The sequence below is a fragment of the Eubalaena glacialis genome, chromosome 14, assembly GCF_028564815.1.
Source record: "Eubalaena glacialis isolate mEubGla1 chromosome 14, mEubGla1.1.hap2.+ XY, whole genome shotgun sequence".
Lineage (NCBI taxonomy): Eukaryota > Metazoa > Chordata > Mammalia > Artiodactyla > Balaenidae > Eubalaena > Eubalaena glacialis.
In genome coordinates, this window is record NC_083729.1 from 21135936 (window position 1) to 21151816 (window position 15881).

Below are 15881 nucleotides of genomic sequence, written 5' to 3' on the forward strand. Positions count from 1 at the left end.
CCCATCGCCCCCAGCTTAGGGGCACTCCTGTGACTTGCCCTGGAGTCCAGCTAGAAAGTTGAGGCCAAGAAGGAGGGAGTCGGCCCACGGCCAGTCAACCAGAGGAGGGAAAAGCTAAAACCAGAGCACAGAGCTCTCCCCTACCGTCCAGGCTTTCCTAACTACCTGTGTGGGAGGCATTACGCATCCATTTGGAAGGTGAGGAAACTGAGGCCCTGAGAAGAGCAGTGGCGCGCCCAAGGCTGCTGGTGTCCGTGCTGCAGCCAAGGTTGGAGGCCAGATCCCATCGGTCTGCCGCTGGCTGCTCAGGCCAGAGCAGAGACTGCGTCCCACATCACTGGGCTTTTTCTGAAACGAACCACTTCTTAATTCTTTGGCTGAATGTCTAAATAAGGATTTTTGCCAATTCTGAGCCCTGCTAACTGATGAAGTTGTCAGAAAAAGATCTAATGATGCTTGAAAATGCGGGGAGTGAGCCAGCTGCCAGATTGCCCTCCCAGCTCTGACTCCGCATCAGGGAATTAGGACCCTCCCTTCCCGGGGTGGGGCGGGAGGGTTAGTGAGTGCTGGAGGTTGAGACTCCGCTGCCTTTCATCAACTGTGTGACCCCTTTGATCCTCTGCTTGCTGGCTGTAAGTGAGATAACTCTGAGGATGAAATGAGGTGACGTGTGTGCGATGCCACGGCACAGATTTCAGGGCAGGCTGGGATGGCAGGGGTGGGGCAGGGAGGCTGCTGTCTGAACTCTGTTGAATGGACAGAGGTGGCCCTGCCTACAGCCCTGGGTGAGTGATAGCTGCAGTTGCCAGCTCCATGTGGGGAGGCCCCAGGTCACCCCCAGTATTTATCTTGAGGGAGGGCTGGGAGAGCCAGAGGGCTTCTCTCCGATGAGATGAAAGGCTCAGAGTGACCTCAGGCCCTGTGAGGCGGGGGCCCTGGGGTGGGAGCCTGGGAGGCTGGGCTGGGGTGCTTGGCAGGCCAGGCCCGGCCCTTTGTTCTCTCTCCTTTCTCAGTGGAACATTTGTTCACGCGGGAGTCCGGGCACTAGGGGTGGGGCCTGGCTTGGGGACTAGGGAATCCGACAATTCCCAGGCCTGCCTCAGGAGCCTGAGAGGCTGGGCTCTGGGAGGGGCCCTCCCGAAACGAGTTGGACCTAAGTGCAAGCCTCCCTAGTACACGAGATACACATGTGTCATCTGCCACCCAAGGGTGGGCTCGGCGGGTGACCCAGCCAGAGATGGGAAAGCCATTCCCCCTCAATCACCAACTGTCCAGACCGCCAGCTCCTTCCCATTCTCCTTCCTCCCCCTGCTACATGTACACACATGTAGACATACATACACACACCCACACGTGTTGCCTGCTTGGAAACCTTGATTTCATCCTCCCTAGTAGGTGAAGAAGTATGGAGAACAAACAGGTCTTGGATGCAAATGCATTTTTCCAATTGTGGGGCTGTGGATAGAGCTTTTAACTTAGACTCGGCTTCCCCGCCTGTAGAGTAGGGAGGTACGCTGTGCTTCACAGACGTGGTGAGAAGCAAACAAGGCAGAGTATGAACAGGACTTGTAACCAAGAGGCACTCGACTAATGGCAGTGGACATTTGGGGCTGGAAAGCAGAATTGCTATAACCATCCAATCTGCTTCTTTGTTTTTTCAACAAGCCAGGGAGAATATCTAAGGGGGAGGGAGGGGTTCAGGGCAGTGGCCTAAATACAGCATGAGGATTATCACTGGGTCCAGCTGTCCTGGCTTGGGCCGTGGGTGAGCAAGACAGCCCCACCCGCTCCTGGCCTGCTGCCTTCCCTCCTTGCCCAGTTCTCTGCTCTCTGGCTGAATGTGGTGCACTCAGAGGACAGCCCCGAGCTCATGGGAGCCAAGAGGTGAATGTTAGGGGCAGGCAGGCCAGCTCCTCATCAGGGATCAAACCTCAGTCAGAGCTTCCCGAGGATGTGGTGGGAGTTCAGAACGTGGAGCATGGAAATAGCCTGGCTGGAGCGGGAGGCGTGGGTTCCAACCTTGGCTCAGGCTCTGACGGGCCCTTGACCTTGGACAGTCATGTCCCATCTGTGGGCCTTAGATTTTTCATCTGTCAAGGCGGCCGTGAAAAGGCTCTGACAAAGCTGATCCAAAAATGCACTAGGAAGAACCCCAGAGTCAGTCACTGCCGTCCCTCCACCCCAACCTCTTCTCAGATGGACAGGTGGATTCAAATTCTTCCCGGGTGTGCCATCACCCATGGAAGAAGAGAACCCAAAGGCCTTTCGGACCCCTTCCAGCCAGGGACTCCACCAGACGAAGCAGGATGGTCATTTATAATAACAGAGTTTTCACTGGACCAATTGCTTACCCCCTTTGACCCTCTGCTTCCCCAGCTGTCAATGCAGATAATAACTCAGCCAGCCGAGGGCTGCCGGGAGAGTTGAGTGCAGCGCCCAAGTGCTGAGCCCTGACCCTGGCCCAGCCACAGGACAGTACTAGGGAGGTCCTTCCCCGGCCCCTGGGGACGGGTGCTGTGCCCAGACTTGCCTGACTGCCCCAGAAGCCGCTCAGCATCCTAAGAAGTTGGGAGGGGACGCCAACAGCATGACCAAGGTGTCTTGGGCTGGGTCTCTCTGGGAGGGACTGTGCCCACCGTGTAGCCTTTGTGAGCCTCTCTGGGCCCCAGCATTGGGCACTGGAGTCGAGAATCTGAGCCCTGCAAAGCCCCCAAGGTTTGTGATTCTCCTATTTGTTCTTAACCCTGAATTTGCTGAGAAAAGTCCTTCTAAGCCCCCAAGACCTCACTCTGTATACAACATATAGTAAATGCCTAATAATTACTTCTGGGGGTGAATGGATAAGGACCGGGTGTGGGAAGCCCTATTCATCAGACTCCAAAAAATGTCTCTTCTCCGTGGGAATTGCCCTCTGATAATCAACAGGACAAAGAGTGACCTTTCCCAGGGGTCCGTGGGGAAGGAGGGGCTCCCCGAGCAGCCTGGCTGGGCTGGAGGGTGGTGTGGGGACGGGGGTGGGGAGAGCGGGGAGCAAGGCTCTGAGGATACCAGCCAAGCGGAGCATCTGGGAGGTTGGACATGGAGAGCTCTCCAGGAGAAAAGTTTGGGGGCAGCCGCTGTCTGTGTGGAAGATTCTGAGACAGCAACAGTGAGGAGTGGGTGTTCTGGAAACATTTTTGAAACGTATTACTGAACATCAGGAATGCAGGTGTCAATCCTGGATAAAGATAGCAGGTTGAACCCTTGCATCTATTTTCATTCCCTTCCGACACCCACTAAAATTACAGTAAAGCAGTCTTTAGAGGCATGACCCACAGAAACAGAGAGGACACAAGGGAATCGCAGCAATTACCCAGTGACTCTTCCCCAGCTGAGCTCCAGGGTCCTGACAGCCAGAGCTTTACTCCTGTTCTTGACGGTCCTCAAGAAATGGCCCCTTCCCTGGTGGCGCAGTGGTTGAGAATCTGCCTGCCAATGCAGGGGACACGGGTTCGAGCCCTGGTCTGGGAAGATCCCACATGCCGCGGAGCAACTAAGCCTGTGTGCCACAGCTACTGAGCCTGCGCGTCTGGAGCCTGTGCTCCGCAACAAGAGAGGCCACGATGGTGAGAGGCCCGCGCACCGCGATGAAGAGTGGTCCCCGCTCGCCGCAACTAGAGAAAGCCCTCGCACAGAAACGAAGACCCAACACAGCCAAAAATAAATAAATTAATTAATAAGAAATGGCCCCTTCAGCTCACCCTTCAGGGAAGCTCCCAGTCGATGAACCCCACCCAGAGACTGGAACTCTGAAACAGCTTTTTAGCAACCACTTCCCACTCTTAATTACGAGCAGACAGTTACCAAGTACCCAAGGAAGGCTTCTGACATGAAAGATGGTGACCCAAACAAGCTAGTGGAAAAAAGCACCTTGGATTACAAATCGGAGAAGACATTACATCCAGTAAAAATGAGAGCATACTATTAAAAGAAAGAGAAATAAACAGAGAATAAAAATGAGCCCTTGGAAACGAAAATCATGATGGCAGAAGTGAAAAACTAAATTGGACATGAAGATAAAGTTGAGGAAAGCGCCCAGGAGAAAGAGCAAAGGGAGGAAGATGAAATATACGCGAGAAGAGATGGGAGTGAGTTTATTGCAAGCTATTCTAAGCAGCCTATAAGCAGGCCTCCGAAAGGCTCAGAAAAACTGGGGATAGATGGAAACCAAGCTGGAGCTGAAACCTTAGGAGCCATACCTGGAACGTCTCCTGACACCTCGGACAGGTTCCCAAACCTCTCAGTGCTTTTACAGAGTTGATGCTGGGGTAAAACGTAGTAGGCTCCAGGCTGTGCACAAACCATCTGCCTGCAGGAACCCCAGAAAGGGAGGTGGGAAGAGGCCGGAGGTACGCGGTGGCCCCGTTCAGTGTGGGAGCTTCCACCAGACCCCCTGTGAGACCCCAGTATCTTCCCCCCAGGTCTTGCTGCTGGCTGTCCTGGTCCCAGAAACTAGAAACCCAGACGGGTCACACCATGCCACTCCTCATCCGTGTTTACAGAAAGCAAGATCATTATTTACAAGAACAGAAACACTGAGCTAATTCACTTCTAAATACACCAAACAGAGCAGCAGACAAAAAGAAAACAGAAACTTCTGGGTAAAAAGGGCAGTGCGTCCTGGCCCAGCAGGGCCTTCCTGTGGTCAGGCTTTCCCGCTAGCCTCTGCTGCCCAGGCCGCTCTTGCCTTGCCCTCTGCTGACAGACAGACCCTTCCCAATATTAACCAACCTACTTTTTCCACGAGTGAATCCAAGTTAAGAAAACAGAGCTTTCTTCCCAGATCACTCAGGACCCTGAGCCAAGTAATACCAGTACCCAGAGCTCCCTGGGGCCCAGTTCTCAATGCTTTTCCAGAGATGTGTTCTGGGCAGGGTGAGTCACCCAGCTCCCGTCCTTGGGGCCGCAGAGGACACGGGGACACTTGGGGCCCCACCTCCCATCAACCCTCTCCTTGCTCCTTTTGGGAAGTCAGCTTTCTGCTTCGACCAAGATAGGAAAGGCACAGAGGGAAACTTGAGTCCTGGATCTAAATCCCCAAATGCTAGTCTGAGGACCAGGCATGATCAGGGACAAAGTTCCTGACAACCAGTAACAGAGGGAGAAAAATAAGAACAAAAAGGGATGTGTGTGGAAAGAACTGTTATTGCTTCTGGGATTAGATCTTTCTTACGTTTTTGTTCTAAAATGAACATCTTTTAAAAATGAAATGATGATTGTGGAGACACGTTTTAAGTCCTTACTTGGCAAAATTGGAAAGTTGGCATTTCTAGCTAGTCTTTCCTCAAAATAATAATTTTTTGAGTTGCGGGGGGGGTGCGGAATTTACCGGACTATGAAGTCCAAAGTCTGGGACACACTGTGGTAGATGACACAAAGGAGAGTAAGACCAAGCTCTGGGCCAGAATCAGAACCTCAGACTCGGAGGGTGAGGAGGGCATCAGTGCACGCAGTCCAGTCTCTGATACCTAGGTGTGTGCTAGAACACCCCAGCTGAATGCTTGGCCAGCCCCCGGCTTGGTGCCTGTCAGGGACAGGGAGCTCATTCCCTCTGCATGCAGCTCTGATGACTACAAAGTGCTTCCTTCTACTGTGGAGAAACCTACGTCCTTGGATCCATGTCTATGCCTGGGAGCACCTAGAGCCAGGCCTTTCACCTGCAGGAAAACAGCTCCACTCTGCACCCCTCCCTCCTAGTCTTTTGCTGGGGTCTATTTGCTTCCCCTCACCCTCAGTCATTCCTTTTGTGAAGTGACTTGCTTGCGATCACTTGCCTAGCAAGTGAGTTCAAAGCCAGCTCTTCTGGTCCTGGCCCTATGCCCTGTCCCCTAGTTCTCTACATGTGGCAAAGGCTCAGTGTCCTCAATTCATGAGATGGTACTGGTTGTTCAGAACCAGTTGGAAAAGCAACAAAGAAACCAAAATGGGGAAGAAAAAAAAAAGCAACAAGCAAAAAAGTCAGTGTGATCCCAATAAACACTTCTATATCCACATTAAAAAAAAAGTGTGGAAAGAAATAAGGCAAGATGATCATGACAGTCATACCTTGAGGTAGGCTACCTGATGATTTTTACCATATTTTTGCTTTTCTGTTTGTGTTTTCCAGTTTTTCTGCAATGATGTGGTTTTTATTTGTAGGATAGAATAAAATAATGACCGTTTAGAGATGAAATAAGAAATGTAAAATTAATCTCATCCCAAGACCCCATCTCAGTCCCCAGCCAGTGTCCAGTGAACAAGCTCCTGGGGCTCTAGGGCTCCAGAGATGACCCAGATTGTGGCCTTGCCCTGGGATGGTGGTCCGCCCACAGACCCTCACACATCACAGCACTTTACAGCAGCCTGACATTTCTGCTGCATCGGTCCCCAGCCCTTGTCTGCCAAATGATGAGCCCGCGACCAAGCAGACCCCAGACCACCCCGGGTTGTTGCCCAAGTGCTCCTGCCCGTCTGCCCCTCCTCCATTCTTCTCCAGCCTTGGCGGCCCCACCCCAGACCCCAGGTGGAAGAAAAGGGAGAGGATGGCGAGCAAAATGGAGGGTGCAGAGGACCATGGCTCATCCCTGCAAGGTCTGTTACACAGCACAGGGTGTGCATATTGTTTTACAGACCGGAGATTAAACTTAGAGGGGAGATGTGTCATCTGTGGAGTGTGATGGAGCTGGGCCCGGACCCAGCCCTCTGACCTAGTCCAGTGCTTTCTCCTCTGGGGCTCAGATCAGAGCCCCCAGGCGTGACTAGGGTGCGCTGGGTCCATCCAGAGTGCTGGGGCCACTGGTCACGCAGCACCCTCCGTGCCAGCCCTCTAGGGCGGGTCTTTGCCAGCTGCTCCCCAGGGCGCCTGGCAGCCCCAGACACGTGTCAGCACCGAGCCAAGCCCTGATTAGAAGTGCAGGCCCGGCCGAGGGGTCAGAGTCCTGCCTGACTTCCAGGCTCTGCCGTGTCATGTGGCCCTGGGTGAGCTGTCTCCCTCTTGGGGACTCAGTTTTCCGATGGATAAAACCGGAGCGGAGAACATTGGAAAGTGACTAGACTGGTGGTTTCTAAGTTTCTTTCCAAGCTTAGCATTCAGATATTCTGGGACTGAACAGTGACACCACCGCCCGTCCAGGGAGGGGAGGGCAGAAGCTCCCCATTCAGCCTTGCCTTTGGGCTGCCCCTCAGCCTGGCTCCCTGAGTGGAGAGTTTAGGTCTGGGAGAAGTCCCCCACCTTGTGTCTGAGTGTTTGTGGGTGCGGGGCTGTGCAGGGCTGTGTGTGTGAGGAGGGTATCCCCAGAGGACAGGCTCCCCAACTTGTATCTGGGACAGACACATTCTCCAATGATGTCACCTTTCTGAGCTCCCAGCTACCCCCGATCCCACGCCCCTTCTGGTTCCCTTGTCTTCTCAGTTCCAGCCTCTATTGCAAGTCCCGGGCTCTGTGTTCCTTCTCGGTCTCTGCCCTAGAACAGGTCTGTCACTTCGGAGGGGCCGCCCCTCCCCCCCACCATCTCTCCCTCAGAACCCCTCCTGCCACCCCACCCCTGGCCCTCTTTAAAGAGGCGCCCACAGCTCTCTGAGCCTGTCTTGTTCCAGACAGAAATGAAGATGGACTCTCATTGCACAATGACACCTTCAAACCATTATTCTGCCAAGATCCGAATGAAAAATCGGGAAGCCTGACACTGCTGTGATTTGTTAACCTGGCATTGCCTCTCTATGCTTTGCACAAAGTTTAATTAAAATCTCAGGAGTGATTGGGGAGCCCTTTTATCGTGCACCTCTGGGCTCTTCCAGGGACCCTGGGGGAAGGGCAGGGTCTTTTCACAACAGGGACAAAAGCTCAAGGACGGTCCCTAAAAGATTGGCAGCTCGTGCAAAGCACAGCCTGTTGGAGTGCACAGGGCCTCAGGGAGCACATGGAATCTGAGCTGCCCCATCACTCCACCCATTTCACAGGTGAGGACACTGAGACCAGCGCTTTCCGCGCCTCAGCAGATCCCAGTGAGGCCGCCCCCACCCCCTCCACCCCACCCCCTGGACTCACCCTCAGAGCCGGCAGGGAGCTGACCTGGTCCATGGTCAAGGTGGCCTCCTTGTAGTACTTCCCAGGGGGACAGAGCTTCAGGAAGGAGTCGTGGATGCTAAGAAGAGAGGCGTGGTGGGCTGGGAGTGGGGACCACCAGGCCCCCTCTCCTGCGGGCTCTCTTTGGAGGAAGGGGACTCAGAATTAACTGACACAGAGAAAGCAGTAATAGATCATTCCACACTTCCAGAAACATCCCTGGTGCTCCAGTGTGCCCAGCGCACCGTGGTGGATGCAAAGATACGCCAGGCTCGAGGAAAGGTATGTGAATGTGCTCTGTAGCCTGAACACAAGCTACAAGTGCACCGGAAGGGACTTCTGTCCTCTCTCGCTCCAGTCCCTCATTTACGATGGAGAAACCATCAGGGCCTTGGGGACCGCCAGCGTGCCACCCCAGGCCATCTGTCCAGCCCCACCCTCAACTCAGCTCAGAGAAAAGAGGTCACTCGGTGGGTGTGGCTGAGTCAGGATTAGAACCCAGCTGCCTGCAGCCAGCAAATCACACAGCCACCCGAGGCCAGCAAGCTGATTCCAGACTGTGGGACTGAACAACTGTCCCCATCGATCCAATAATCAATGTCTATCTGCAGGCCTCCTCACCACTCCGAGGGATTGTGTTTACAAGGCACAGGCAGGTAGAGGGGGAAATGGCTGTGTGAGCACTAAGAGGAAGCAGGCAGGAGAGAACTCTGCCCCAGGCCAGGAGAGGAAGCCCTCATCCTGTGGCCCTCCCGGTCCACATTCTGGAGAATGAACTCTGTTAGCCTTGTATGGGGCCCCAACTGTCGCCAGAGACTTTACACCGACAAGTTGGGGAGGGAGCCAAGAAGTGGGGTGTGAAATGGGGGAGGAGAGACAGTCTCCAGGAAAGTATGGGTGGGAGGAGGGACACTGAAGGACAGCAAGGAGGAGAGGAAAGCCATCGCACCTGGAGGGTCCAGTGGCCTACAAGGGGAAGGGGCGCTGGCAGTGGTCTGCCTCAGTCCAAAGGAGCATTTGATCACTGTCATTGTTAGAATTGCTGTTGTGGGGTGATAAAAAGCAGACTGACTTTCAGTACATTTTATTAATTTTTAAGACTTCTCTGAGGCCGGGCACCTGTATGGCCGTTGCCCAGGGTGAGCTACTCCCGCCGTCCCCCACCCTGGTCCCCCACTGGGAGTGACTGCTGCACGCTGCCAGCTCGCATGGACATTCTTCATAGAACCTGCAGAACAATCTCGAAAGGTAGGGACCATTATCTCACTTTTACAAACGAGGAAACTGAGGCTCAAGGAGGTAAACTAACTTGCCTTGTCTAAGGTCACACAGGGGTAAGCGTGAAGCCAGAGCTGCAGACGCCAAAGCTCCTTCCCCAGGAGCCCAGAGAGGGAGGTCTCAGAAGGACTGCAGGGGGAAAAGAAGGAACCTCCACTGCCGTTACCACCCCCCTTCTTGTTTCCCAAGCTCTGTGTGCTGAGTGCATTCAAGCATATTAGCTCATTGAATCTTCCCAGCAACCCTGCGTGAGAGGTATAGGGGTGATCATTTCCATAGATGGGTAAACCGGGGCTCAGAGAGTTGAAGGGGTCTGCCCAAGGTCATGCAGCTTGGAAGAGGTAGAGTGGGGTCTGAACCCTAAGCCAGGCTCTTTGGACTGTACTGCCCACCTCTAAAGGGTCCACCTCCCACCCAGGTGAAAGACTCTCAGGCCCAACCCCCCACCCTGAAGAGCCTTCTGGGTTAGGGGGTGCTGTGAGAGGGCCCTGCCCGGACTTCATGCCTTCCCAGGCTACCGAGTGGGTGGGCTGCCCGCATATGAATCGTGGCTGCGTCTCGGCTGCCACAAAATGTTCTGCTCCTCCAAATATGGATCAGCTAGCTCTAAATGGAGCTCTGAATTAATCACTAATAGACTCAAAAGTCAAAGCCATTTGAAAAACTCACACATCCCGCCTGCCAGAAAGCAAGCAGCCCAAGCTGCATCTCCCTGCCACACCTAGCCAGACAAGGGGAGGGGCTGTCTGCGGGCTCGGAGGCTGAGACAGGGAGGAGAACAGCTCCGCTGCTCTCGCTCTGTGGGACTTGGACCTGCCATGTCCCCTCTGGGCCTCCGTTTGCCCTCTGTACAATGAGTCTCAGTCACCCCCCTCCATCCTCCAGTTCAGGCATTCTGGACCACTCTCTGGCATCCTGTCCAAATCCTTGCCTCTGAGGCCCTCCAATTTAGCCTTTTTCTACTGGGTCCCACATTAGAATCATGTGAGGAGCTTGTGAAAGTATCCGTACTCAGCTCTAGAGATTCTCATTCAAGGCTAGCATGGGGCCCAGGCACCTATAGGTTCTACATGCTTCTGTGTTTGTATTATACAGGCAGGACTGAGAACCCGGCTCCAGTGAAAGCCTCCAATTCCACACCTTCCATCCCAGCCTGGGCTCCCCGACCTGGGCTTCACTCCCATCCCATGGGGTCAATTGTTCTTTGCCCCATGGAATGGCCTACAGGTATTTTATAAATGGCCCTATCTTTAGCTTGAAAAATATGGCTTTTAGTCCTGTGATCTGCTACTTCCAAGCTGTGTGACTTTGGGCAAATCACTTCATTTCTCTGAGCCAGTTTCCTCATTTGCAAAAAGGAGGTGATAATACCATGAAAATAACAGCTACCACAGTCTCAGCACTGATCCCTGTGCCAGGCACTGCTCTAACTCCTGACACAGATTTGATCATCTAATTGTCCTAATAACAATCATGTGAGGTTGATACATATGATACTTTTTGTAAGTGTGGAAACTGAGGCTCACTGAGGGTAAGAAACTCACTCAAGATCACACAGCAAGTAAATGGCAAAGCTGAGCCTCGAACTCCAGCCTTTGGCTTCCAGGAAGCAAACGTGTAACCACTCTGTCTGCTGACCTTCTGGTGCTCCAGGAGGACCAGGAGCTAACGGCCAGGACAGGGCCTGGAGACTGAAAATTTTGGGGACCTCAAGGTTGCTAAGAGGATAGAGGGGCCTTATGGCCAGGTCAGCCTGAGCAGGAGCTAGGGGCAAGGCTTCAGGCTCCCACATCAGATCTACCCCGAACCCTAGATCATGTCAGGAGCCATCCCTGAGTGATACCGCATAATCCAAATTGCTCAAACAGAGTTGGGCTGACCCAGGCCCAGCCACAGAGGTCTAAAGGAAGCCACACGTGCCCTTTTTGAGTTAGGTCCCAGACCCAGGGTCTAGAGCCACAGCTGAAGATGAGGGCCCAGGAGGGCCAGTGCACTGAGCCCAAAGAGACATCTGGAAGGCAGGAGTTTCTAGGGCAGCAAATTTAACCAGAAGTCATAGAAGGCTGACCTGAAAGCTGAGGATGAAAGGGACCCTGCTCTTTTCAGAGACCAACGGGATGTGAAAGAAGATTCCCACAGGCTAGAAATTTAGGGTGGACAGACCCCTTCTTGGAGAGCTGAGCCAAGGCAGCCCTGGACGGGGAAGAAGCTGTCACATGTGGTCTGCTCCTCCCGTTATGTGTCATTTGCAGATCCAGTGACCAGGCCTTTATGCCCTATGCAAGTCACAGGTGGGAAAGCATTTAGACAAGGGCAGAGGCACTCTTCTGCAAAGATTACCTCTGTTTATCAGTCTCTTGGTTACCTTTTTTCAACTGGCTAACTCCATCCAAGTGTACTGTCAACCAAGCCACATTTCTTTGTCACATTTGTAGGAAAATCACAACACATTGTCAGAGGTGACGTCGGAAAATTTTTCAAAAGTGATCAGAGCTTAGTCTGGCTCAACTTGGCCGTGGCAGCCCACGAGGGCTGCTTTCTCCCCTGAGCATCACGTACCATCTGCTCCCTGAGCCACGGCAAGTGCTGCTGGGCACCCATATCAAAGCTGCCCCTTCACGTTACAGACAGTGCATCCACACTAACCCTAATGTAGTCAGTGCCCAGGTCCCCTCCAAGGAGCTGACCTAAGATCAGCGCGTTTGCACGCGCGCATGTGTGTGTGTCCCCTTCCTAAGATATTTTCTGTGTGTGTGTGCATATGCATGTATGCATAACACTTTAGTTTACAAAAACTATAGCATCCTATATATACCAGTCTAGTTTACCAAAGTAAGACAGATAAATAGGTTAAAAAAGCCAATAGCTCTATAAGGCTCACAATTAATATCACTAATACCCAGTACCCTATACCACCTCTTTACCCCTGCTCTCCAGAGGCAGCATTTAAAACAAAAATTTGCTATTTCTCTTGGTTTTTCCTTAATGTTTGCATAGTATTTCTAAAGACAGTGCTGATACTGCCATTTATTGGTATTTTTTTTCATTATAGACTTTATTTTGTGCCCTCTTACTATTAAAAAAAAGAGAGAGAATTTATCTCTATCTGTATACTACTTCTCCTTCCCCTAACCTCCCAATATAAGATGATTTGCCTGAATCAAAATTCAGTGTTTATGTTATTATTATATACATATTATTTTTATTTATATATATTATTACATATTATGTATGTATTATTCAAACATTGCTCACAGCTGAGTTCCCTAGTGCAACGTGATTACATTTTTCTTTCTTGCAAGACTCTTTGTTTTCCCCAGAGTTAATAATCACTTTGTCTTCCTTTTGCTTAGGTTTCAGTGTTTCTATCATTATTTCATCCCCAAACTTTCTGCAGAACTGTAAAGTTCCTCCTAATTTGGTTATATACATTACACCACCTACAGGTTCATTTTGTTTTCTTGGGAGCATCACTCTTGGAACCCCTAACTCTTTAATTCTAATCTGGACTCATTGCTTTTCAGGCCTGCTGCATGCACCATTATCATGGGCTTCTCTTCACTGTCATCTTTGTAATTCCATTGTGTTGACATCCTCTGTTTCCTGGTTCCCTTGTCTTCCTTTTTTTTTAGTTTACTTACTAGTTTTAATGGAGAACTTAGTTTACTTATTAATTTTAATGGAGGCTCCAGAAGCTCCCTGAGACAAGGCGCATGAGGCACATGTGAGGAGCCCTAGCGATCCAGAGAAGACCATGTGAGAGTCTTTGAACTTTCTGGATGGAGAGAGGAGCAGGCACGCTCGTGCTCAAGTGGTGAGAAAATAAATTGGTACAGGACAATCCTGTCATCCCTGTCAACATTTTAAACATACCCACCCTTTGCCCAGCATTTCTATAGCTAGAAATCTCTCCTATGGATTTAATCTGACCTGTTGGATAAGCTCTTCATACATAAATGGTTGTTTACTATAGCATTCTTTTTTTTTTTTTTTTAAATTTTTATTTATTTATTTATTTATTTTTGGCTGTGTTGGGTCTTAGTTTCTGTGCGAGGGCTCCCTCCAGTTGCGGCAAGCGGGGGCCACGCTTCATCGCGGTGCGCGGGCCTCTCACTATCGTGGCCTCTCCTATTGCGGAGCACAGGCTCCAGACGCGCAGGCTCAGCAGTTGTGGCTCACGGGCCTAGTTGCTCCGCGGCATGTGGGATCCTCCCAGACCAGGGCTCGAACCCGTGTCCCCTGCATCGGCAGGCAGACTCCCAACCACTGCGCCACCAAGGAAGCCCACTATAGCATTCTTGGTAGAACTAAAACCCATAAACAACTTAAGTGTACATTATGGGGGGGATAGTAAAATAAATGATATATCTTTTATAGGAAAGAATGCTCCTTAGCCATTAAAAAGAATGAGGCAGATCTCTATGTGCTGTATGTAAAACTAGCCAAAATAAAAACTTAAAAAAAAAAAAAAAGGTCAAGGACAGTATGATGCTTCACTATAAATGGGTAAGTGCTACAGTATGAATGGGATAAAATTTTTGAAGGATACTTATGTAGATCTATCTATGAAAATTTTTTCTGGAAGCCTCGATGTGAAAGTAACTGTGAACAGTGGCTATCTTCAGGGAGAAGGCCTGGGAAGGGGAGGGAGACATTTACTTTTCACTTAGAAGTTTCTAGGCTACTTAAATTTTCTAGCCATGCTCACATATTACTTTTAAATTTTCATTTCATTTTTATTCAAGTGTTCCTTTTTAGAAAATATCAATAAGGGATGTACAGGTAGTAGGATATTGGTTATTTGGAGTTTTGTCATATTTTTCTATATTTCAAAAAGTGAGCAAATATTCATTTTAAAATGAAAGTGATATAACCTCATGACTGCCCCTGGTCTCTGTCAATCCCTGTGCCCCCGCCATCTCTCAGCCCCCATCTGTGCCTGGGGAGGCTCATGCTTGTGGCAGAATCATTGCCCCGCCTGGCACCCTGAGTGGGAAGTGTGGCTTCCAGGCTGGGCGTGATGCTGGGGAGGATGAGTCCAGGCTGAGACAATGAGGGTAGAGGGCCCTGTGGGTCTAAGGATGGTCTCCTCACTCCAACCTCACCCCACCCCACCCCACCCCAATGCCTTAGTGAGCTCCTTTATTCCTCTAACAAGTTTTTGTTGAGCTCTTGGCCGGGGCCGAGCGCTCACACATCTCCATGCCATCTACTCCCTCCGCAGTCCCATGAGGGATCCTCGTGATGGTTGTCTTGGCCTGGAGCCTTCCCCACTGGCCATCACCTGCATGAGAACAGGGGCTGTGGACTGCTCACCCACACTCCCAGTGCTGGGAGGCACTGAAGCAAAGCTTGGGAGGGAAGGGAGGGCTACGAGAGATTCAACAGCGCATCAACGTTACCCAGCTAGTGGATTATGCAGCCAAATGGGCTTCAGACCTGTTTCCTAAGTCCTTTCCTCCTTTAGCTCATCATCCCAGGGAGGCCCTGTCCACCTCTGTGATTCTATGAAGAAACCTTGCCTTGGATCCCATAGCAACCTAAGGCCTGACTTTTCACTCAACTGTAGTTAGGCCCTGGGAATCATGACCTTGGACCCTCAGGGCTGGGGTCCATCTCTGCCTGGTCACTGCCAGCCTCGTCTCCAGGACTCTGCGGCTCTGAGCAGGGACCATACTCAGGGACCAGAGTGAGGCTGTACCAGGGCAAGACTTCAGCTCAAGGGGAGGGAAAGGGGGCCCCCTCTACTCACCACAGGATTTCATCTCTGGTCAAGAAGGTCAAGGCCTGCAACAAACCACAGAGAGGTGACCTGCCCACTCTGTCCAGCCCTGCCCTGGCCCCCTGGGGAGAGGGGAGCTTCAGGGGTTGATGAGAAAAAGCTCATGCTCTCATTGCACAGCCAGGGAACGGAGGCTCCCAGCCCTCGGCAGTGGATACCTGGGGTGGTGCAGAGGAGGTAGCGGTACCCCACCCTCCTCCCCCATCCCTGATGGCCTTGGGAGGGAGCACGTTGGCACAGACCTGCAGAAAGGATCGGAGACAAGGCTAAAACCCTGGGCTCTGGAGCAAGAGACAAATGGGGGAGGGGCCCTCGGAAGGCTGGTCCGGGTCAGATGGATGTAGGTTTAGCAAAGGCAAGGGCCACCGCAAGTTTTCCCACCTGCTTCAGGAAGCTTCCACGTCTGCCCAGAATCTCCTGCCTGATCTACCCACCTGGTATTCTTCCAAGTCCTCCCAGTGCATCTGGTACCTCAAACATTGCCCCATGCCAACCCCACCCTTTTCTCTGCCAGCAGTGGAACCTCAGCCCCAAAGGCTCACCAGCTGTGCACCAAGTGATCGGTTGCCATGGTGACCTACATTCCGCCTTCTGCCCATTCTACCTGAGCTCCTGAGTGGGCAAAGAAACAGATTCTTTTGGTTCCCGAGGCTAACAGACATCACTCCCGAAACAGCAAACAGAAAGGCAGCCCAATAGCAGGTTTGAGAGTCACACTGTTGGCATGTGCCACATGCT

General features: G+C 51.8%; 1 protein-coding gene across 1 annotated transcript in view; it reads right to left on the reverse strand.

The window, feature by feature from the left end:
* Positions 1-15631, reverse strand: part of CIB4 (calcium and integrin binding family member 4) — a 48171-nt gene extending 32540 nt beyond the window's left edge. The window contains exons 1-3 of the mRNA XM_061211224.1: positions 15578-15631; positions 15114-15148; positions 8066-8162 (exon numbers count right to left, since the gene is read on the reverse strand). Coding sequence (XP_061067207.1) covers positions 8066-8162; positions 15114-15148; positions 15578-15631 — 186 coding nt within the window. The remainder of the gene's footprint in view (positions 1-8065; positions 8163-15113; positions 15149-15577) is intronic.
* Positions 15632-15881: the final 250 nt, after the last annotated feature.